Genomic DNA, 25,689 nt, shown 5'->3' on the forward strand with positions numbered 1-25,689 from the left:
TAAAATACACTAAACGCATGTGAAGAAACTTAAGTTACCTTTGCCAGTACAACGCTGTTTGTGAGCTTGTTCCTGTAAGGTCCCTTTCTTTCGCCTTATCTTTTTGCATTGCCTTATTCCTTTTTTTATCGTATTTGTAGATCGTCTCTGTCCTGCCGAAATAATAAATTAAGAGCTTTGGAAGTCGCGCCTCTGTGAAGTTGCCTCTGGCAACCGACAGCGTCTCCTACCATCATGGCCGACCGGCCCAGACTCCGCCCAAATCGGCACGTGACTCCTCACTCTCAATAGATCTTGTAAGTCAATAGGTGTGTTCGACTTCATGCGGCGCTGCGCAGACCGATCGGCGGCTGACTTGAAGCAGTGCATTTTGGTTAGTACTTTTGTCCGACTTAAGCTGGCGCTGCAGGCACGTGACTGTGTCATATGGTTTTTAAGTACCGCGAGAGCAATTCGAGATCAGCCGCCTGACTTAGCCAGCGCAGTTCCCGAAGAGGAGCTGCACGGGCTGTAATGACGACACAGCTGTTTCACGATTGGTCGGATTCACCACATGACAACACTCACGTGTGTTTCGTGTGTACTTTTACGCCCTTATTTCCACAAATGCTCACAAATCTGCATTTTTATAACAGTTAAAGCTCTTTTCATGTAGTCGCGATGTTATATTGTATCATCTTCATCAAAATAAAATGGATAAAAAACGTAGACCCCACTACATTGGTATTTAAATGATATATGCTTATGTTAAACTTTATTCTTGTAAAAACAGAATCTGTAATCCTCTTCAGTTCCACTCCTGTCATACACGGACATTCAAAACAGTATAATTCACTTTTTATGTAGTTTACATTTTACAAATCATGTTTATTGCGATAAAGCAAGCAAACGACACGTGATCAGCCATGCCTGACGTAAATGCCGCAAACTACGGGAAGCACAGCGCGTCCGACTTCACGTCTCCGTTTTCAGCTCCTCCCCACCTGCACGCGGCTAATCTCACCGATCGGTTACATCCAGCCGCAGCCGATGTCGAACACACCTAGTAGGTGTGTTCGACTTCATGCGGCGCTGCGCAGACCGATCGGTGGCTGACTTGAAGCAGTGCATTCCGGTTAGTACTTTTGTCCGACTTAAGCTGGCGCTGCAGGCACATGACTGTGTCATGTGGTTTTTAAGTACCGCGAGAGCGATTCGAGATCAGCCGCCGGAGTCAGCCAGCGCAGCTTGCGAAGAGGAGCTGCACGGTTTCACCATTGGTCGGATTCACCACATGACAACAATCACGTGTATTTCGTGCTTATTTTCACGCCCTCAGTTCCACAAATGCTCACAAATCTGTATTTCTATAACAGTTAAAGCTATTTTCATGTAGTCGCGATGTTATATTGTTTCATCTTCATCAAAATAAAAAGGAATAAAAAACGTAGACCCAACTACATTGGTATTTAAATAATTTATGCTTATTTTGAACTTTATTCTTGTAAAAACAGATGCTGTAAGCCTCTTCAGTTCCACTCGTGCTCATACACGGACATTCAAAACAGTATAATTCACTTTTTATGTAGTTTACATCTTACAAATCATGTTTAATGAAATTAAGCAAGCAAACGGCACGTGATCAGCCAGGCCTGATGTAATGCTGCAAACTACGGGAACCACAGCGCGTCCGACTTCACGTCTCCGTTTTCAGCTCCTCCCCGCCTGCACGCGGCTAATCTCGCCCATCGGTTACATCCAGCCACAGCCGATGTCGAACACACCTAGCAGGACGTGAAGTCGGACGCGCTGTGCTTCCCGTAGTTTGCGGCATTTACGTCAGGCATGGCAGATCACGTGCCGTATGCTTGCTTTATCGCAATAAACATGATTTGTAAGATGTAAACTACATAAAAAGTGAATTATACTGTTTTGAATGTCCGTGTATGAGCATGAGTGGAACTGAAGAGGCGTACATCATCTGTTTTTACAATAATAAAGTTCAAAATAAGCATAAATTATTTAAATACCAATGAAGTGGGGTCTACGTTTTTTCATTTCTATTTCCATTTTATTTTGATGAAGATGACACAATATAACATCGCGACTACATGAAAAGAGCTTTAACTGTTATAAAAATACAGATTTGTGAGCATTTGTGGAACTGAAAATAAGCACGAAACACATGTGATTGTTGTCATGTGGAGAATCCGTCCAATGGTGAAACAGCTGTGTCGTCATTACAGCCCGTGCAGCTCCTCTTCGGGAAATGCGCTGGCTAACTCAGGCGGCTGATCTCGAACCGCTCTCGCGGTACTTAAAAACCATATGACACAGTCACGTGCCTGCAGCGCCAGCTGAAGTCGGACAAAAATACTAACCGGAATGCACTGCTTCAAGTCAGCCGCCGATCGGTCTGCGCAGCGCCGCATGAAGTCGAACACACCTAATCTGAAACAGGACACGTTCCTCTCACGTCCCAATTCAACAAAGCCTCACATCTTTTAAACGTGGTGTTGATATATTTGTCGTTATGAAATGAAACTAAACACACACACCGAACTTTTACAATTATGTTATTGATAATGTTACCACGGCACGGACATGCATGCTTTTTTACAAGTTCCTCAGGTCACATGAGCCCTTTTTGCAAGCAGAGGAGTCGTAGACTCGTAACTTAGCTGTATGCGTGATCTGAGTTGCTTGGTTGCATTAGTATTAGCGATTGGAACTGGGAGATTTTGACCAAGTGATTCAAGTGACTCAAGTGACTCGCACAACCCGGATCATATTAGTGAGTGACTCAGATTAACCCGAATCCTTAAAAAGATCCGGGTTGACCATCACTAATTTTTAGGCATTTGTACTGTATATTATACTACATTGTACTGTACTGTACTGTAATATACTACTAATTATATTGGACACCCTTTCTAAACAACAGGTTTGGCTATTTCAGGAATTTCACAATACATGTGCTGGGTAACATTTTAAAATAATGGTACATGAATAATCATGTACTAATACATAAATTAATAATCACTTTACTATGAATTAATGATGAGTTAAGCTATGTACTAATCAATAACTAACCATAACTATGTCATGAGTCATAGAAATTCATGCATGAATAACCGCCTCCTTAACTACACATTAATACATGTTTGTTAGTTAATGCATTAATTAACACTTTGGGTAACCAAAATCAAACATGCTTTAGAACAATGGTTCTCAACCTGGGGTCTGATGCTTTGAGGTCAAATAAAGATGCATAAAATGTTAAACTAATAATTTTATATGCACAATATATTTTTAAAATGCATATGCTCACAATACCAAGATAGAAGGTTGTTAAAGTATTTTATTATGTAAAATAATTGTTCCCTTATTTGCTTAGGTATACAAGTTGCACTTTTCTCTCAAAGGGGCATGGTACTTTTTAATGTTTGCAGGTCTGGTCTCATTGTCTACTGTCTGCTGTTGTTGTTGATGTATAGTGTTTATTCTTATGATGGTTGTCTGTTATTCAATGTTTATATCTGATGATATGATGTGATGATGCTATGTCTGAGGGTGTGGTACCAAGACAAATTCCTACACTGTTAACCCTGATATTGTCTTTACTTAAACAATCAGATAAACATCAATTAATATTTTCTGTTTTGAAGCCAAAGCTTAAAAAAATTTAGTTGATTTAACTTTTAAGCTTACAAAATCCATTAAACTAAAACATTCAAGTAGAATGAACTTAAAATTATTAGTTCATGTTGTGAGGAATACCCATAATCCTTTGCACCTGAATACTTTGATTATTTTCTGCTTTTTCACAGAATAAAAACTGATAAGAACTTTCACTACTTAAATATTTGTTAATAAAATGTCATATAGGTTTAAGCTCTTATATTATTGATGTTGTTTTGTTGTAAATTATAATTTTGTAAAGTCACCGTTCAGGTGATCAGTGTTTCCGTACATGAATCCTGTTCAGAACACTTTATTGTATTTCTCTCCACAGTACTGACAATCAGGGCATGAAATTAACACCCGACCACGCGCCAAATGCGGGTGGATTTTGTAATTAGCGGGTAACACTGTCAATCTACTACCCACATTGGCGGGTAGCCAATGCGAATCAGTGATGCGCGGGTCATTGTATGAACAACCCACTACCGACCGACATTTTCAACTTTTCATAGATTCGGCTCTTTCGGCTCCAGGTCCGGCTCTACATTTTAGTGATGGCAGTCCGGCTCTTTTCATAGATTCGGCTCTTCTGGCCTCTACGGTCCCACCCCTGCCTGCGTTGAAGATTCGGCTCTGCTCGTTCGGTACAAAGAATCAGCTCTTAGAGCCGGCTCGTTCGCGAACGACCCATCACTATAACCCGCCCGCAATTGTTGAAAATAGTTTTTAAACTCGACCGACTGACCGCGTCCTGAATATCATTAAAATATTTTTGGATGACTCGTAACCGGCACCCGCTCATTTTTTATCAACCTGCGCATATCACTGAGGCAAATTGAGTGATTCATTAAGAGGATGCGCCTTCTGTTTCGCAACGTTCATGCGATTGGAAAGAAGATGAGGCACTGTCTGACTACGTTTGGATGTGCGAGTAAGTATTAAACTGTTGGTGATGGGAAGAGAATGCAATGCTGACATAGGCTACTGTACAATCGCAGTTGCACAGATGTGTAGTGCTGCTGTGACGGATCAGAACTCTTGATGTGTAAACTTTAGAGAGAGTTGCGCTACTGTGCCTTATACTGTAGTACATTAACATACATTTTGCGAATATAGTAATGAAAAACAACGTATGTGCGCAGGGGCGCGGGAAGTGGGGGTGCTGGGGGTGCTGCAGCACCCCCTGGTGGCAGAGATTTAAAACTGCGATTGACAGTAAAATTATATCTTATAAATATCTCTTGATTTTGGTTTGTTGTACAAAGACATTTTGTATGCCATGTTTTGGGTGTGTGATGAAGAGAGGGATAATTTTAGTAATTTTAAAATTATTTAATTTATTTCAGTGTGTATAAGTCAGATTCTATCATATTCTGTCTTGAAGACGTGATTGCATTCAGCCGATATGCTGTAATAGGCATAAGCGTAACACACAAGCACGCACACTCACAGCCACATACTGAACGCCAAATGAGTTTATCTATCAGCTTCGCAATGTCTCAAAAGATAATTTTGGATTTTTTTCCAATCACACAAAGCAAAATTCCCGAGGACTAGTTATTAAGGCATGTATTGCTAATACATTTTTACAATGATTCGCATTGATTTACAATGGTCGCACTATATAAATAACATTTTAGTTTGCATGCATAAAAAGTGCATGCAACAATGAAACACATATAAAACGAACAAGAATGAACTGGAGTGTGGTTGGCCTATATGAGAAGGTCTACTACTCTTAAAATAATTAAGCATGGTTTTAGAATATATTTTAATCAAAATATGTTGGCCCATTTTGATATTTTAAACATATTCCGATGGAAAAATGCGTCCAAGCTAAGCTAGGTTCAGTAAACGATTTCTAGTTCGTCATCTTTTCAAAAATATTTAAAAATATAGCCAAATTGTTTTGCGGTGTTTAACGCACTTGTAAATGTTACAGAACATGTGCTTTATTGAATGAAAGTATAAACGGTTGAATTAAATTATTAAAACGACGTAAAAGGAACTAAATTATATATGTACAATAAGGAACATGCGAAATTTAAATGGTATTTCAAAAAATTTATATAAATTATTCCCATGCATCGATTTTAATGTTAAACGTCTATAAATTCAAATGAATCCATTTGAAATATATTCCGACAATTTAGGACATGATTTTGGAATTTTAAAGTCGAAAAATGTCTTATTTTTACACCGCAGGACGCATGGCAAAGTGAAACAAAACTTAAAGAGACAAATATTACATTTACGTGTAAAAATAGAATTAAATGAAACCCGTGAATTGAAAGGTCCACTATAATCGCCTTATTACACGGCTCTCTGGAATGCTTGATTCTGATTGGTCAGTTGAGACATTTGCAGGTTCGTTCTTTTCAAATAATAACCGCTCCAAAATAATAACGCATAGCCGGACTACTTGCACGAGTGAAATCGCTCCGCGCCAATAAAGATCAATAAAGATTGCTGTCTGTTTGGCGCCATCTTGTGACAAACACTATGGACAACCACGACAAGACACAGACAGCTTGTGAGACAGCTTACTGAGACTGAACTTGACAAAATAGAGCATGACAGCTACGAAGCCAACACACAGAAAAATACAGAATGGGCATTAAAACTTCTCAAAGACTGGCTAAAAGAGAAAAAATGGAGACAAGTATGAAGCAGAGGATCTTAATAAGGTATTACGATCATTTTATGCATCTGTGCAAAGTTTCGCGGAAGGATAAAAATGTTAATTTAAAACAAATATGCCAATAAAATGTTTCAAATTCATATTCATGTCCAGTTTTTTTTCTTATTGGCAAGTAGCCGTGTAATAAGCGGGATAATGTAGAGGCAGCCGGTAGTTATTGGGAAATAAGCCCCGACAGTGTGATCAGGACCCGACGCGAAGCGGAGGGTCTTGTATCACACTGAAGGGGCTTATTTCCCAATAACTACCGGCTGCCTCTACATTATCCCGCTTATTACACGGCTACTTGCCACATAAGAAAAAAAACTGGACATGAATATGAATTATCCCTTACTTAACACGAGTAATGTCAATAAAGTTATTATGTTAGAGTTTAGAAATATTAAAAATTTAACCAAAGGACAACAAAAAAGCGTACTACTGGGACCAGTGAGAATGCATATGTGTACATAAACTGGTTCCATACCTCCGACTTTCCTCCAAACTTGCTCAAAGTTAATTCTCCTTTTTTTCTTTTTTCTTTACATCTTCAAACTCCATGTTGCACTTAAGCTCCACCATACCGCACAGCATGCCCGGTGCGTGATGCGTGCCAGAGGAGACTCCGCACCTGACTCGCGTTGCATTTTGTAACTTTTACAAATCATTTTGTAATTTGTAATTTGTGTAACTTTTTGGAGACATTTGTTACTTTGGCCTAAAGTATATATATAATTTTTCTGATTATGGCATAGCTTTCTCCCCAATTGGGCTAGTAAAGTGATGATTAAAAATATGCTTATATCGGCCCAGCCCAATTAAGGATAGTAGCGGAAAATAACGTCCTGGGCAGAGAATCTCTACTATGTTGCAATAGGCTATATAGTTTGTATGCCCCGTCAGCTCAGCTGTAGGCTACTTTATGGATGGGAGGGGCGGGTGATTTTTTTAAAAGAAGACATGGGTAGAGTGGTCTGCAGAATACAGAGCTTGTGAACAACATTAGAATTCTATAACTCTATTCTATAAACCCCCCCCCCCGCACCCCCTACCGAAAATATCTTCCCGCGCCTCTGTATGTGCGGGGTTTATGTGCGCAGTTTGTGCCCCCTCTGTCTCTGTGTGCGTGCACGGGTTTAAGGGGACTCAATAGGGCACATCGGAGAGACGCGTTCCTAAAAGCATGCGTACATAAAATTTTTCTGCTCTTGACAGGGCACATATTAACAAAATTATCTCAACAGTATTCATTTTCTAATAAAACATTTCTTTATGTCTTAAGTGTATTTATAGAGAGTCAAAAACCAGTATGTGCTGGTCTTAAAGAGACAGTAACCTCAATTAACCTACTTAAGTCTGTGTCATTAATGTTAATCAAACAACCTAAGACAAAGAGAAATTCACTTTTGTAGATCTGAAAAAAATATATATTTAATTCATACATTAAAGACAGCGTTATCATTCACTATTCAGGCAAAAAAAAAAATGGCTGATAAAAAGTCTCTGTGGCAGGTGTATTTCTAAATCCACCTGCCACAGTGGCTGGTGGTCAAAAAAGTTAACTTCAGGCCCTGCTGACAATGCATGTCAAAAACACAGTTTTGTGTGTGTTTCTGTGGAGAATCATGTTTTTTTCAATGACTGACTTAAAATCAGTCATCAATTCTGTGGTATAATACCATTTATAACATCAAAAGTAATATAAAGTGATAAAAACTAAAGTTATATGCAAGGGGTTTCCTCACAAATTTCTAGTAATGTCAACTAATCTGGGTTAAGAGTGCAGGAATATTGGAAGAAGTCTATTCAACTTAAAATTGTTGTTAGAACAGCTTATATGTTTAAGTAATCATTACTTAAAGTTTTTATGCAGGGTTTACACCAAACGCGTTCTGGGCGTCAAAATCGCGTCTACCGCGCCTAGTTTGCAGCTTGAACACTTTGAATGCATTCGCGCGTGTAGAGCGGAGTAGACGCGCGGAAAAAGCAAGCATTTGACGCGCGTCCGAGGCAAACTCCGCTTCTTGTGGGAGGGGCAACTGCTGTGCGAGTGTCTGTTTGCAAGATGACTGATGTTCATTGTGCATTTATCAAGAGAGTTACCAGTTTGTATTGGGTAACCTTACTATAGGGTAAAATAAACGGCGCGGGTCGATAAACGTCACGTGACTCAAAAGTGAAGTGTGTATTACAACTTACCAGGTTGCCCAAAGTCCTTACTGACACTCTTCCAAGCGAGGTCTTTTTTATTCCTGTCTCCTAATAGAAATAACAACTTGTGTCATATAGCCGAGTGACTGCTTGAGTGAGTGACCCTGGGCGGGGCTGCCACCACAGCCGCAGGCAGGCTCCTGATTGGTTAACGCGGCGCGAAATTCCGCCAAAGTTCAAAATTTTCAACTCGGGCGTCAGCCGCAAATTCGCGTGAAACGCAAAATGCACAATAGCACCATTCGCGCGTACCGCGCACAACGCTCAATTCGCGCCTTTCGCGCGAGCTTCACGCGCGAATGAGGCGGAAACGCGTCTTCCGCTCCGCGCCGAACGCCTCTTCCGCGCCGCGGGACCTCATGACGCGCGTCAACGCGTCTCCACATTGACTTAACATTGAAATCACTCGCGCTTCACGCCTCTAGCGCGGTTGGTGTAAATGCACCATTAGGGCAACAAGTTTATTCAACTTATCCGGCCTTACAGTGTATCAACTCTGTTGACATGGCAATAAATTAATTGAATCTTGAATCTTAGGTGCTTGTCAATGTTGATGCAAAATCAAAAGAAAGGTGAATGTAAACTTTAGAGCAGCGGTCTCCAACAACGTCTGTGAGGTGCCCCACCAAAGCACATTCTATTAATTGTCTCAATTGTAATATTTATTCATTACAGATTTTTTGTATTAGTTTGGCCTGGTTTATTTTTAAACAATACTAAAACATCAACAAGTAAAATAAAATAAAATAAAATTAACAAGTAAAACAAAAAGGTTTTAAGTAGGCAATATCAAAAAGTAGCCCTCCAGATTGTTTTATCCATTGTGGTATCCCTTGCTCACAAAAGGTTGGAGACCCCTGCTGCCCGCTCGTTGGGGCTCCGTAGTCTGCTGCTTTTTGCGCTGTCAAAATATTCCAGTTTAAATCACTCTGACCAGTCCTCAGAAATGACAAACGCGTTATTCAAAGTCACAATGCCAAATGTATAGTGTTCATATAGAGACCATCAAACCGCCAAATCATACCAGTTTATTTGTGAAACCCATTAAAATGAGAACCACTGCGATATTATCTTGATGTTATTTTAAATAATCTTTATTTCATTTTTCTCAATGCATCAGGATCAGTGTTCAGCCAGTGGCGGATCTACAGGTGGATTGACAGCTTGCCCAACCAATCATATTCATGGAAAGCGCTTTGATTCGACCGTAACTCTCCAACCATTGGGGATATAAAAAAATTTGAATTGCTCCTATAATGCTTTTTTGACATTATATGGTTTATTACGGTAATGTCTTGCTTTCCATCCACCAATCGCTGCTGTTATCTAGAGCGGAAGGGGCGGGTTTGAACAAAGCGCGCAAATTAGGGTGCACTCAGTAGCAGATTCGTGTGGAGTAACACGTGGATCACTGTGGTTAAGAAAAGCCTCGTAAATAAAAACGGTGTGCACCAGTAACACTGATGTTATCTCGCTGTTGGTAGATCGGGACTCGACGGCCCGACTGTACTGTTTAAGTTGATTTTCAATAAAGCAGTGTTGAATTTTTTGCTTCTGGGTCCTCTATGTTTCAGAACCAGTAGGTAAGCCACTGGCGTTTAGCTAAATAAATGCTTAAATAGTTTATCGTAAATTGTTGTAATATGCTTATACCTTGCGAATGTAATGCTCATGAAATTAACCAGGCTTAATGACGTATGCAGCCTGTATATCCGACCTCCGGAGGATGTAGCCTTCTGTTTCAGCCATTGTAATACGGTTCCCAGGTAAAAAAGTAGTATACTTTAGTGTATTAGAAATATGATTGAAGTACATGAAGTATAAAACAAGTATGCTTCTACTTGTTGTACTTAATTTAAAGAGTATTTAATATGTACTTGTTTGAAAGTATACTTCAAAAAAGATGTAATTAAGTTCAACTTAAGAGTCCAAAAAATAAGTATACTAATTTACCAGTAATTCAATTATCAATTATCAATTTTTGAGTTGCTGCGCATTTCTTCTCAAGTGTGTTTTTATCAATCTTATGCCTGCCTGCTGCAGCTGAGTCGTCTAACTTCCGAAATTTCGATGCACATTCTTGTATGTGCGCGCGACCGACCGACCGAACGAGAGAGAGAGATGCTTCTGATAATGTTGTCATTTTCTAGTTTATTTCATCAAAACCGCAAATACGCTATTCCGCTATAAGGAGTACTCAGCATGTACTCAAGGATTTTTTTTAACTCCTTTAAAAAGAATGGAGTAATGGTGACAGCCCTAAATTCAACGTAGAAATAGTCCTCCTAACACACATTTAAAGTGTTATTGAAAAATGTAACAGTGTTTTGTTAAAAAATGTTTTTTTAGCAGGTAGTTCTTGTCGGCTTTATCATTTTAAAAGTAGATTGCCACACAAAAAAGGCTGGACACCCCTGATTTAATGTTTATGCTTAAAAAAGTGCTAATTGTATTTGTTGTTTGCTGATTTTCAAAAATAAAACTTGTTAAAATGTTTTCAGTGTGTGTATCAGTTCTTTTTGATCATTTTCATCTCAATTTAAGAAAATCATGATAATATTGATAACCGTGATAACTTTGGTCACTATAATCATGATATGAAATTTGCTAACCGTCCCATCCCTATTTAGAAGCGTCTCTTGACTGCTCCAGAATGGAGGCCAAGGGCCACGCACAAACATGCCACCAAAACAACACTCAACGTTCATTTTCAAAACTGTGCTACTCACCAAGTGGTTTGTGGTGTTCGTTGATAACTAAAAACAAGTAGTTTAGCGAAATACAGTTTCTGTTGTGTTTTATTTGGCATTTTGTAAAATTCCATTTACTTCTCTAGGAAGACTCATTGCTCGCTGATATCACTCTGCCGCCGAAAATCGAAAAGGGGTCTGTTTAAATGTGGTTGTAGTTTTTTCGCTCGGTTTCTCTCAGAAGGCTAGCATGAGCAGAGCAACTGTGCCCTCGGAGTAGGGCACAAATTTTCCCCATATTTGATGGCTCAGTGACCAGCCTTAGGTTTGAAGTTGAGCTCGATTGTGACTGTCTATACGCTAGACACCAAGTTCCGTTCGGCGTCATTGTAAGGCAAAGTGGTTGTCGCCATCAAGTGGTCAAGAGTGTGCTAACGCTTCAGACTCAAATATAGAGCGGAAGTATATACGTGGTTGTGAGGTGTCTGAAAAAATAGATCCACTATAGCAAATAACACGGATTGAAAGCATACATTGCTCTGATATATTTGTTTTTAATCATCAACGAACACCACAAACCACTCTGTGAGTAGCACAGTTTTTAAAATGAAAGTTAAGTGTTGTTTTAATGACATGTTTGTGCATGGCCCTTGACTTCCATTCTGAAGCAGTCAAGAGACCCTTCTAAACAAGTCAAAAAGTCAAGACACGACCCATTGTCAAAATCCCAGTGACCATCACTGCAGTTCATCAAAAAAAAAAAAACAGAAGTGAGACTCAAAGTGTTTAATTCCGGAATTATTCTTTAAGACTTTTTTCTTTAACAAAGCATTCACATAATTTGTCTAGTAAATTACTTATCTCGCAAAAGTTAGCTTGTACGGAACAAAGCATTCACATAACTTGTCTGGGTAATTTACTAATGCCGCAATAGCTAGCCTGTCTGGAACCGAGCAGATATTAAAACACAACACTGTGTGACACTTGCATTATATGTGAATGGCCCCTACGCTAATAGGATTTTGTTTCTCTCTCCCTGTCTCGTCCTCAAACCCGAGGACATTGAGACAAACAGACCAGTTCCGGCTGCCGTGGAGGTCAACACACCACTGATCTACTGGCTGAGCTTCAACGTGATGCCCAGCCGATGCCTGACCACTGACGGAACCCGTTAAATCTCCTTATCTGTTTACATCCCATATATATATGTGTATATCTTTTCCTCCTAGGACTTTTTATTCCTCCCTGAGGTTTTTCTCCTAGGGGTTTTTTCAACCCTGGGGAGTCAACCAACATTGGCTTAACTTAGCACCCTCTTGTATACGAGACATTATTAATTTGCTCGCTTGTAACGTTTATTCATAGCCACTGTATTTTGCTACTTATATTGTCTGTCGATTTTTCTATGTTTCCCCTGCTTCTTTGAATGTAAAGGTGCTTTGAAACAACTACAAATTGTGAAAAGCACTATATAAATAAAATTGAAATGTCTCTTTCCTGTTTTACAGATGCAGTGAGGAAGTGATTCCCCAACATCGAGATGGCAGAGATCCGGGACCTTCTACGGAGGAAGTGCAACAATGACAGTTACAAGGCCTCCAGTAGTTCAAATCGGAGCTAGATGTCCATATAGTACAAGTTGTTCGCAATTGTTCTCTTACCGGCATTTCAAAGAAAGTCGACTGTTTAAGGTTCCCCATTTTGCCAATATCTGTTTTGTGTGTTACTTTTGTGTCATTAATAAAGATCATTTTTTTAAATGCAGTTTGTAATCTGTTTGTGTGCATTTGAACTGAATTGTTATATAATACACTTGTAGTGTAATACCAATATTCATGCTTAAGTATAACAAAATGGGGATACAAGTACAAATTAAATATACTTAAAATATAAAAAATACACTATAATAATATTGCACTGAAAGTATGTGTCTATGATGTTTAGTTTATAATTGAAATTCACTTTAAAAACATTATTATTGTCATAGTGGGACACTTTAAAAGCACTAAAAATAGTGAGGAAGTGCATTTGTAGAGCACTTGAAATATTACAGAGGCATACTAAATTAACATAGTTTATAGTAATTATAAGAATGATAGCAGTATGCACAAAATGCACTTAAACACAACTATAATTTGTGCTGCAATGGCTTTTTAAGTGTATTTCCATTAAAATGGCAATACAATGCAATTGTACTCTAAGTGTGCTTAATTACTCATAAATCAACCCATCCTCACCCCATGTCGTCAATATTTGACGACACTTGACCATTCGTCAATATGTGACGGGGAGGGTATACCTTTCGGGTCATTTTTTGACGAACTGGGGACTTCAATACTATTACGTCCGTTGCATTCTCTTTCCTATTTTCTTACCATTTTCGCGTCGGTTTAGGGTTAGATTTATATAATGACATCCCTACCCAAACCTAACTCTAACAGTGGAATAACTCATTTTAATTATGAATGCATAATTGTACATTTAATGATTAAGGTTAACTGTAAATATTGCAAGAAATCCAGTGCCATTCAATTATGTTTGTAGCTCAGCTGAAGGAGCAAATGTATGGACAGTTTTGCATTACAAACCTAAAAATTTTGCATAAACAAGTTATTTACGTTCTTCTAGAGAGCATGTTTGATTTGGGTTACGCAAAGTGTTAATTAATGCATTAACTAACAAACATGTATTAATGTGTAGTTAAGGTGGCTGTAATTCATGCATTAATTCATATGACTCATGACATAGTTATGGTTAGTTATTGATTAGTACATAGCTTAACTCATCATTAGTTCATAGTAAAGGGATTATTAATTTATGTATTAGTACATGATTATTCATGTACCATTATTGTAAAGTGTTACCCATGTGCTGTATACAATTCCATTCTAGAATATTGTGTCTTATATGCATTTGTGCAGAAAGCAATGCCTGGGTCCTGGCACACAATTTTAATTTATCTCAGAGGATATTTTTTCAGGGTTTCCAGACCAGATTATGCACATTTTCAATGTGATTTTGAGACAGAAGTTTATTAATATATAAGCGTTTTAACATTATCATCATGATGGATCTGTGCTCTTTGCTCTCTACCTGAAATACAATGCGACTTCTATTGACCCACAAAGTCTCGGAATAGGTTGTTGTCATATTTATATCGAGCAGTTCCCACTCTCCCTCAGTCTGAAAGTTCGTCTTGGATTCATTGGTAAGGGAATCCTGATCTGTGCCTTTCTTCAATATTAGCTGATTTGCTGTGGAAAAATATAAACAAGTAATACATGTTAAAATTTGACAATCAAACAATTCATGCGCACAACTGTAACTGTTATACTTCATGTAGGTGTTTGTTTGTTACCTTTATAGGTTAAAGATTGAAGAGTTAAACTGCAGTTTTGTTTGTCAAATGGAAAGTTGTAGAGATCCATCTTACAGGTTGTGGTCAGAGATAAAATATCCATTGTCCATATTAAGCCATCATTATATAACTGCGCATATGGAGACTCCTTCACTGCATCCTCTGTCTTGACACTGAATCAACAAAACAAAAAGCATCAGATATTTAAATCAAATAAAAAAACTTTTTATTGTAGCAAAGTGTAGTTGTAGCCCAGTATATGCCTGGGTGTTCAGCATAGATCTGACCTACACATACAGACGTCACAGTATAAATAGAAATGACGAGTGTGCCCAGATTTGACCCAGAGATTATCAGATAAAGGGCGGTGGCCCAGATGTGGCTCTGTCTCTAACTTGGTTTCAATATAACAAATAATTATTAATTTAATTTTCAGTAAGAGCTTTTGTAGATGTATGACAAAAATAATGTTGCAAAATGGTTTGAAATAAGTGAAGATTGGTGTTTATGGAGTTGTTTAATCTTCTGGTGAAATCTCGACAGATTTCATGCGTTTATCTGTAGGGTGGCCTTTCGTGCCAATTCCCCCGGACACGTCCCGAACATGTTTTCGGGTGCGTTCTCTGGAAGTCGCGTTGGTCGACCGCATACGTCATCATGGCCACCCTATTTATCTGTTATTTGCTGTCATGAACGTGCAACCACAGAACCCACATGCAGGTGGCGGATGAAAACAAAACTTTATAAGACAAAATACCAGAAAGCAAAAACCCACGAGGGGGCAAGACTTGACTTGACGTGACTCACATAGATGATTCGACAATCAGTCAACTATAGCAAGATTCTACAATTCTGATTCGAATATGAAAATCCTTAGTTGAGGACAGAGCCGGACAGTAACGGAGTACATTTACTTGAGTACAGTACTTAAGTACAATTTTGAGGGATCTGTACTTTACTCGAGTATTATTTTTTGGGAGTACTCATGACTTTACTCGAGTACATTTGAGAGGCAAATATTGTACTCTTTACTCCACTACATTTCTACCCATAACCGTGAGTACCCGTTACTTCTTCTAAAAAAAAGGAAAAAAGAAAAATCTCAGAAACCCTAGATTTGTTGTTTCCCTTTTCTCAAACGTGATTGGATTGTGCAGGCGCCACTGATTGGGACAGCCTATCAGCTATCACCTTCAGCTTTCCGCCAAAGTCCACATAGTCAGATTTAGATAAGAGAAGAAATCATGGACGAAACAATGGATGAAGACACAGCAGGTCCATCCTGGGAATGTGACAACCTGTGGCTCCACCTCGCCAGACAATTTTCTAAACAAGTTAATGATAGTTTTCGCTTTAAGTGTTTGCTGTGTTTACCAAAACAGAGCTTCATTACCGCTTACAAAAATTCAACCCCTTGAGAGCGGCAGGAATCACTGGTGATCCCGGATTATTGTTGTTCAAAATTCATTACTCTTCAAAACATCACACTCTCACTTGATCTGGACAAACTCAGCATCACAAGACAGGTTTAAGACTCCAGCTTCATCATTTGAGCACTGTTTGTTATTAAACTGGTTTGCAGTGACATTCATTTCTTAATTTATGCCAGGAGTGCAAAATAATTAATCTGAAACGTTCGTTATTTTGAATAGAAATCATCAAACATTCATTCTCGTCTTCTCCGGTTTATTTGTATTCAAATACATAAAATATACAGAATCCGCCAGGGCTATTAGTACAATGGTGCGCATATTTGAAGAAATAATGATTATCACATGTTAGTAAAATATTTAGTCTTACAGAATAAGATTTCTATTCTTTTTCCACTGAATTATGCGATCTGAAGAGCTCAAAGAGCGAACGGAGTGAGATGTGTGTCTCCTCTTCCTGATTTGTATCAGATTTGACCTCAGAGCTCTATCATTTGCTGTACAGCTGTCAATCATCTCACGTAGTTCAATGTGCACTGTGGCAGTAGTAATGCAAAATTTTAAAATGTACTCTTGTACTCTTGATACTCAAGTACTTTTAAAAACAAGTACTTTTTACTTTTACTTGAGTAGACATCTGACTGCAGTACTTTTACTTGTACTTGAGTAAAATTTAGCAAGGGGTAACTGTACTCTTACTCAAGTAATGAACCTGTGTACTCTGTCCGCCTCTGGTTGAGGACACCCCCAACCTGTATGATGGAAAAAATTCTTGCTTGCATTGCATTTAACACAGGCCATGTGATATGTCTATTGTCCAGTTATTTATTTCATGTCCCATTTCAAGTTACTTATTTTGAATTCCTTTTCACATAGAATAATGTTTAGTTAATAATATATAGTATTATTACCGCCAATGTAGGGCTAGTTACACTAGTTCACTGTTTACATGTATTTAAATGTGCCACCCCTTCCCACTGAGCAAAGCGTCTTAAAAAGACGTCTTTTCGACGTCCCATGAGGAGCCAGAATGAAAGTTTTTATGACGTCTTTTTATGACCTGTTCTGAACATCCAAGATTGATGTCAAGTGGACGTCCACGCAAAGTAAAACTATTTAAAATGTGGCCTTTTTAAACATTATATGTGTATATATAATCTTTATATATGAATAAATGTTAAAATTTTTTGCTTATAGATAATTCCTAAATATACCAGTTCCACCTTAACTGTCTGCGTCTGCAATCTTGCTCTCTCTCTCTCTCTCTCTCTCTCTCTCTCTCTCTCTCTCTCTCTCTCTCTCTCTCTCTCTCTCTATCGTTCAATAATTGAAGTGAAGTGACGTGAACTTCACTCTCCCTCCCACACTTGCTCTCGCTGGATAATTGTTACATGTACATTCTCTAAAACAATGTCATCACCATTACAATTTTTTTTTAACAAAGCATTGTTTTGAAGTAGGACCATACTGACTAAACAAACCAAATTTACTCTATTTTTTACCTGCTCGTTTTTGAGAAGATTCTGATGTTTTATTGAACATGTTTTGTCACCATCATGGTGATCAGTGTTTCCTTTAGTTGGGTAGTTTGATTCTTTGTTTTTATATTGTAGTGTGTGTGCTTGATGATGGTGTTTTTTAAAACACATTATTATTGCACCAAGTGTTTGTTACCAATGCAACTTACTTGTGGCTTCACATTAATTACATTTATGGTCAGAAGTGATGATATAATATAACATAACTGAACTAACAACACAGATAAGGCATCATAAATTTAGTTTAGAAGTAAACCTCTATCTCAGTTTTGTTTGGAGCTGCAATGAACATACTTCGGTGCATACTGCTGCCTACTGAAAAATCTAAAGTCTAGATATTTTTGACACAGATGCAGACATCAAGAAACAGCTCATGAATCACAACGATGGTGAGTTTTCTAAATGTTGCAATGCATTGCACCAGCATATTATAAAAACTCATGAGTCCAGAGAGTGTCACCACTGTTGTGATTCATGGGCTGATTCTTGATGTCTGCATATGTGACAATGAAATCTGGACTTTTAATTGTATATAAGCGATTCCCAGTGGTGGTATGAACCTAAATAATAAGTTGGATGTGACACCTCAAATCAACCTCAAATTGAGACAATACTACATGGTTTACAAAATGAATTTACAGACTTTACATATGTGGTATTACTCTTGGTAAAATTTGAATGAATTTGTAAGATCCACATGTGAGTTTTGTTTATAACAAATTTTCTTTGCAGCAAATAACATGCTTTGGCAGACACTCTTACAAAGACCAAACACGACTATGAAAGGTCAAGGAGTCGGGCTGCCCAGCTGGGGGGGTCACTGATCGTCATTGTGGTGGCAAGGCATTTTCAATTAAACGTCAGCATATACATCTCTGTTAATTAAAGAGAGAGAGAGAGAGAGAGAGAGAGAGAGAGAGAGAGAGAGAGAGAGAGAGAGAGAGAGAGAGAGAGAGAGAGAGAGAGAGAGAGAGAGAGGGAGAGAATTTGGGGTGGAACTTTATCTATGAGCAGTGCTATGTTTTTGAACACTCATTCATATATAAAGATTAAATTATTTTAACACCTTAACAAAATTTCTCACAAAAAAATGCACATGATGTTTATGGTTTTTGACTAAGAACTCATAGACCACATTTGTATAAAATGTTTTTGGATTGATTTCCTGAACCCCTTTTGGACGTCTACCTGACGTCCAAGAGGGGTCATTGTCAGACATCCAGATATTGTACCAGATCTGCACGTTGTATAGACATACAGATAAGGGCCTGGACCAACCGACCTAATATAGACATGATCTGCACGTCGGAGAGACGTCTCATGTTTGGTGGGTTTCTGAGTCTGTGCCCCAGCCTGGCCTGAGTACAACCTCCAAACTTCCATCAGCTTTATAGCTCCTCAACACAAATTGGCTGCAAAGGACTAAACAAATCGCAAGCCTTGACTTAAAGATGCAATTTGTATTATCTGCCCCGCTAGATGGCGCCAGATCAAATCAATAAGCAGCATGGAATTATGGGATTTATAGACTTGAACTCAACCGCTGATGGCCATCAATCAGACGTGAACGAGAAATCACGTTGACGGATAAGGTAATCAAGTCTTATAAATGTTGCGTTTAAATTAAGTTTTCAACTTACAATGATTTTTCACATAATGTATTGACAGTACAAATCTTATTGTGAAGTGTCTTAACTCTTTCCCGTCAATGACGAGTATTTCCGTCTTTCCGCAATACTGCTATTATCCACTACGTGGCGGTTTTTAAAACCAACGGAAGTATTGCCCTATGGCAAGCTGCTGCATGTCCGTGTTTGTATTAAAAATCGCTCTGAATGGGATCTCTATGAAAAGTCCGTCACAAAAATTGAATTATCACAGCTTTTTGCTCAAAATTAGGTGTTTTTGCAGAAACCTACCCATAATCAAAAGCTGATTACAAAAGAACTACTGAAGGTAGGATGAAACGTTTTTTTTGTTTGAAAGCAGAAGGTCTGTTCTTTCATTTGGTATATTATATGTTTATATATTTGAAGAAGAACATTTTCTGGAAAGCATTAAACTTTTGTAAAATCATGAAAAACGCTGGCGCTGGCTGGCAAATAAAAAAAAAAAACACTGGCGGTGAAAGAGTTAAAATGACCATTTATATTGCTGTACAATACCTCTTGATGTGCATATCGTCCGCGGGAAGACGCGCTGATTACAGTCTACACACTAATGATGTGATCAATATAATAGCATACGTTTATTGAAGGGTTACGTATCAAAACAACTCACCCATCGCGTAAAACACAAGCAGGATCAGAATCTCTGTCTAGTTAAATGTTGTAATTTCTCGCTAGAAATGCAATTTAAATGTGTAAAAAGTGAAAATATACGTTTATTAACACTAAATTTGTGCTCCAGTTGCTTCCTTGCCGGCATTTAATTTTTTCGAACTCAACCACTGTTGTCATGTGGTTTTTACGTCAGTAAAGGCGGTGACAAAGGGTCACATGGATATTAATGTCATTGACAGGAGACTGCACTGCCCCGTGTCAATGTTTTGAATAGAAATTTTCTCACGATTTACAAGTAGTTGAAAACATAAAAATATTGATAGTAATCAGCTGGACAAAATATATAACACTGGCCTAGTGGTTTTTGGACATTTTACGGCAAATATCTTACAAATTGCACCTTTAAAAACATAATTTCTTGTGCAACTGTCCACCTCTTGGATAACAGGAGAAGACGCCTGTACTCTTCCCACTGCTTGTAACACAAACAAAGACATCCCAACACCGGACTGATAATCCAACCATGTGGAATGTAAATATAATTTGTTTTTACCAAACTTCTTTCAGAGACCTTGGCACTAGTTGATTGTAGCATATATGTTAAACATTGCCACCCTGCAGAAAGTATAGGTGTTTTGGCCTACTACCTAATAATACTCTCTGACACTTAAATCCCATTTTATTACAACTGTCCTGCCAGAATCTCAGAAAATCATTCAGATAAATTACGACAAACTCCCTTCAATTTCATGATTTACATCTATTTATATAATTCATATTGTTTAAGTGAAATTCTTTAGCTGGTGCCCCGAGTAAAGGAGGGAGGGGTCATCTGACACACATGCACGCACACTCTAGGTGAAACTATTAACATTAATTGGTGCCGTGTTAAAATCACTAACACTGATTCACAAATACACCAAAACTAATGCTTCTATGGAGCAACATTGTCGGTGCTTAATCCTGGGAAAATAGTGCTAGCTTCCCTGCTAACGTAAATGTGATTCACTGCTCGACACAAGGCTGCACATTGGTGGACTGCTACCGGGCGGTGAAACGATATGGCCAACATAGTCGTGATACTTCTTCACCGGCCACTGCTAAGCCACTGAATTTTTTGACTATGTAAACAATTTACTTAAATCTATAAGCTCTGTAATAAAAACTATATAAACTTTGTTTTAACAACCTTTGCAACAAAAAATGTGTTCAATAAACACTGTTGCAAAGACCTCAAAGGCAGAAACAAGAGTCAAACCACCCAACTAAAGGAACCACTGCTCACCATAATGGTGACCAAACAGTTTCAAAGTAGACAAAAGTCAGTCTGGTTTGTAATAAGAGAGATGTCTTTTCAGTTGATTTTATCTAAGGCAGTGACTGGAAGTTGTAGTTGTAGTTCGGCTCATTATCACCAGGTGTCTTCAATAATCAAATAATCACTTAAATGATTGCTTAATTATTTATTAACTCTAACACTGCTTCAGTGTTACTTTTAACACCCTGCTGGTGGTACCCATATAAACACCGAGCTGGTGTTAATTTAACACCGGGGATTTTGCTGTGTTAGCAACCAAATACAGTAATTATTAAAGCCTATATCTCTGCATCAGAACTAGGGGTCTAACGGTTCGGTGTGTGTCACGATTTTGGTAGGTTTCATTTTTATACTGACAAAGAGCTTCATACAATTGGTTATGACTATGCCATAATAACCTTTTCCACCAAAATAATTAAACATACATAAGGATTGCCACAACAATAAAATTCTAATATTAAAAATGTGCTAATAAATAATACATATTAAATACATAGTATGACACTCAAATTTAAAAATTAACAATATCACTAGGAGAAAAAATAAAATAAAGAAATAGTTATTTTAAGAATACTTGACTGACTGGTTCTTTGGGAAACCAACAATTGTTCAAGTGTTCAGATGCAAAACCCGTTAAGTGCAACTTGCATAATTTCTTGTTTCTGGACTAAAAATAGATTCTGCCTAAAAAGCTGTATTTCTGAATGACCTAAGGGCTGGATTAAGCAGATTGGATGCAAAAGTATACTCTTTGATTAACGTATAGTACGTATCAAGAGCATTCACGGTTATCTCTTATTTGAGTTGGTGTTTAGGAGCTTTTGCATCTGAACTCATCAATTGTTTTAATATGGCATCAGTTTGAAGAACTGTTTTTTGGCACCTTTATTTTAGAGTTTATGCCTAATGAGAAAATTTGATTTACTTATTGATATAAGTTTTTACCTTTCTATAACAACAATGTCTGGTGTCCATAACAAATCTTTTGGAGCTGCAAATGATTCAATGTCACAAAAATTTGTTGTGGTCCATTCCATTTTTGTGTACCAATCCTGCAGAAGTGTTTTAAGATGATTGACATGTAAATTAAACTGCATATAAATCATAACAAAGCTTTGCAATTTCAGTTAAACCGTGTGTGTGTGTGTGTTATAAGTTAAATTGAAACTTACAAATTTAATAATTACTTGTGTTGAGATGCTCTGAGCTTTTTCATTCTGTGGATTAAAGCAAATGTTTAGTGATGAACCTACAACTGCTCAACTTCTCAGATTCATGTTGTAATGATCCTTGTGTAGAGAGTAAATCATGCTGTCTCATACCACATCTGTGATGGAGGTCAAAAGCAGGCCCACAAAAACCTCGGTGGCAAATTTGTCGGTTATGGGCCGCTTTTGCTTCTTCATGCTGTTCTTAAAGTTAAGCTCATACTTATTAAGAAGTGCAGCATAAGCTTCAGTGTAGTTGTCAAGGTCGCATTCTTGTTCATCAGCAGACACCAACCCTGCAAAAATGAAACTTAATATAACACAGCTCAATATTTTTTTCAAGCAAACTGTGAGTATCCAATAATTTTTAAGTTGTATACCTTGTCACAGTCTTAAATTTTAGTCAGCCACCACACAGTTCTGTTCAGACTACACAGAACTATTTTAAAATGCAAATCACAAATGATAACTATTTAAAAGATACTTACAAACTAATGCAAGAGAACAAAATACCCATTGTAGGTACATGACCGGCAGTTTAATAAAAACCTGGCTAAGATACTTTTGGAGGAGGATGAAGATTTACTTTGAAACAGATTGTGGCCATTTTCTCATATTTATACACTAGAAACAAGCTCCACCTGCTGCTCATTTTCCTATTGTACCTAATATGCAAAACTTAACCACAAGCACCATTTTTTGCACGATGGTAACCAAACAATTAGAAAAAATATAACACAAACTTTTAAAACGATAAGATAAACAAACATTAAACACTATAAAGTTTTCCTCTTTACCTAAAAAAGCATAAAATTACACTTAATTTTAAATACTGGGAAATACAGATCCACAACCCAGTTAGTTTCATTATAAACTTATATACTTAATTTCATTAAAATTATATACTTTCATTATAAACTTTAGTTTCATTTAAGTAAATTGGACAAAGCACAAAATAATTTTTTGAGTGTATCTTCAATCATGTCCTTAGCTCTTTAGGTTGTGAATCAGTTTATGTTGTACAGTACATGGGTTTGGGCACTGCAAGGACACTGCCTCACTTACATTGGGACACTTATAACTTATAATTATAAAAACAGGTTGTGAGATGTCACGACAGATATTTACATTGAGCAACACTGCTTTTTTACTGATTAAAAGGAAATTGTTTCTGTTTCATGTAGCACTGATAAGTAAAAAAAGACAGCTGTTTAGTCCAGCGTTAAAATTGAAATATAAAACCTATTTAATGTATATAAGTTATAGAATTTAACTTTTACCTCAGCCAAAACAATAATAACAAATAAGAGACTTTATATGAATAAAACAAACAAATAATAGATTCATAAAGACTGTTGGTTAGATACAGTTGTGTGAAAAAGTGTTAGCTGCCTTGCTGATTTTTGTTTCTTCGCATGTTTGTCACACTTTAATATTTCAGATCATGGAACAAATTTAAATATTAAGCAAAGATAACACAAGTAAACACAACATGCATTTCTTAAATTAAGGTTTTTATTATGAAGGGAAAACAAAATCCCACATGGCCCTGTGTGAAAAAGTGCTACTGCACATGGGTGCTGATTTAACAATGCAATATTAAGGCATTTCATTATTATTATTATTATTAATAATATTGATAAATATAATTTATATTTTTACCAATAACACCTGAGGCAGCACATGCCAGAAATTAAAAAAAGTTGTAGTATAAATGTTCAAATATTTGTATTAATTTGTGTACATATACAACTAAACTATAATCCTTTTAAGAACAATTAATTTCCAGATGTAATTGGAGATGATGTACCTCAGGAATGATTTTCTATAGAGAGAAAACCCTTAATTTTTCATATGTTGATTATGTCATATTGTTATGGGGTGAGAGTCCTACAACACAAACACTAGTAATATACATCTGCCTGCAAACAAAAAACATCAATAATAAACTTTAATTTAATGTAATATCATGTGTGCCTATATGTGTGTATACATGTGCACATTCATTTAGAGAGATTATTCAACTGTTAACATGATCATGTTGGTTATCTGTGTGTTTTCGCGAGAACACTGAATTGCTCAAACTGTGCCAGTGGCAATTAAAAAAAAAAACTGCACTGAGTCCAATGCCATGAGGATGTCTTTCTCGGTGGCAATCAACATAAACATTGTGTGCTTCAGAGTCTGCTTTTGATGAATTTGAGTGTTGAGAATGTTCTTGCACAGTCCACTTGAGTCAAAGAGAGGGTCAGCAGGAACTTACAGTATATGCAAGTGCAAGTGAGTATTTCATAGCAGCACAATGGGCAATTTTTGCAGGAGGCACACTTTTGTTCACAATATCAGTCTCCTCTTCCTGTCCTGCAGACCTATCTTCCACTGTTCTGGTCTTGTATTCATCCAGATGTCATGCTTTAAGCTTGCTCCATTGTCCAGCTAAACATTTTAATTCTGACTGTAGATTCTCTACTGTAGCTCGGCTGTCAAATTTAATCAGACATTTACTGAGGTCTTGGAGTGCGTTGCTGGGAAGAGAAGTGTTCCTGATCCAATGAAAGTTTCTAGGGTCCAGCCGAGCCAAATCAGCAAAGAGAGTGCCATGTGTCATAAACCTTCTGTGAATGCCCTGAATAGCTGTAACCAGAATTATGTTGTGTACATTCACCTCATATGCTCTCTCAGTATCTTTTAGTGACTCATCTTCAGCAGGCCTGTCGCGACAAGGCAAGCAAACCAAGCAATTGCTTGGGGCCCCTGAAACTGGCCTGGGCTGGTTAAGAATAAAATGCTTCGACACACTGTGTGAGCGCTCCTTTGATATTTGTTATCTGGATCCCCCTCAAGCAGTGCCGGCGCCAGCCGAGCGCTGATGACGGGGCGTCTAAAATACGAGAGGGGCGATCACATGAATGCATATAATTCCCCCGCTAGAAAATACATAGGTTTGGTACATTAAGTTTTAAAGTCTTATAAACAAACATCTCTGTAATACAACCACAAAAATTACAGCTATAGTGGGCAACATACAGAGCTCTGAACAATACAACAACAACAAAAAAACGCATACCTAACGTTACATATTAGCACAACACTGCTCATGTGAAGTTTAGAGGTAGTGGCAGTTGCTGTAGTTTCTTTTTAATCCATTTTCGAATGTCCATGGTGAAATTAGTTAATTATGGAGCTTATAATATGACAAAACGATTTGAATTTGAATTGTGTAAATTTGAATTATTTGCAAGTGTAATCTAATAAAACTGAATTTTAGGTGGTAGTTGAAATGGTTCTGAATTAGATTTTTTTAAACGAAT

At 37.6% G+C, this 25,689-nt stretch overlaps 1 protein-coding gene across 1 annotated transcript in view; it reads right to left on the minus strand.

The window, feature by feature from the left end:
• LOC129429774 (5-hydroxytryptamine receptor 3A-like) overlaps positions 1-22,895 on the minus strand; it is a 48,157-nt gene extending 25,262 nt beyond the window's left edge. The window contains exons 1-6 of the mRNA XM_073856624.1: positions 22,892-22,895; positions 22,493-22,674; positions 22,343-22,387; positions 22,116-22,222; positions 14,678-14,775; positions 14,338-14,498 (exon numbers count right to left, since the gene is read on the minus strand). Coding sequence (XP_073712725.1) covers positions 14,338-14,498; positions 14,678-14,775; positions 22,116-22,222; positions 22,343-22,387; positions 22,493-22,674; positions 22,892-22,895 — 597 coding nt within the window. The remainder of the gene's footprint in view (positions 1-14,337; positions 14,499-14,677; positions 14,776-22,115; positions 22,223-22,342; positions 22,388-22,492; positions 22,675-22,891) is intronic.
• Between the last annotated feature and the right edge of the window lie 2,794 nt (positions 22,896-25,689).

Source organism: Misgurnus anguillicaudatus, chromosome 19 (genome assembly GCF_027580225.2).
Source record: "Misgurnus anguillicaudatus chromosome 19, ASM2758022v2, whole genome shotgun sequence".
Taxonomy (NCBI): domain Eukaryota; kingdom Metazoa; phylum Chordata; class Actinopteri; order Cypriniformes; family Cobitidae; genus Misgurnus; species Misgurnus anguillicaudatus.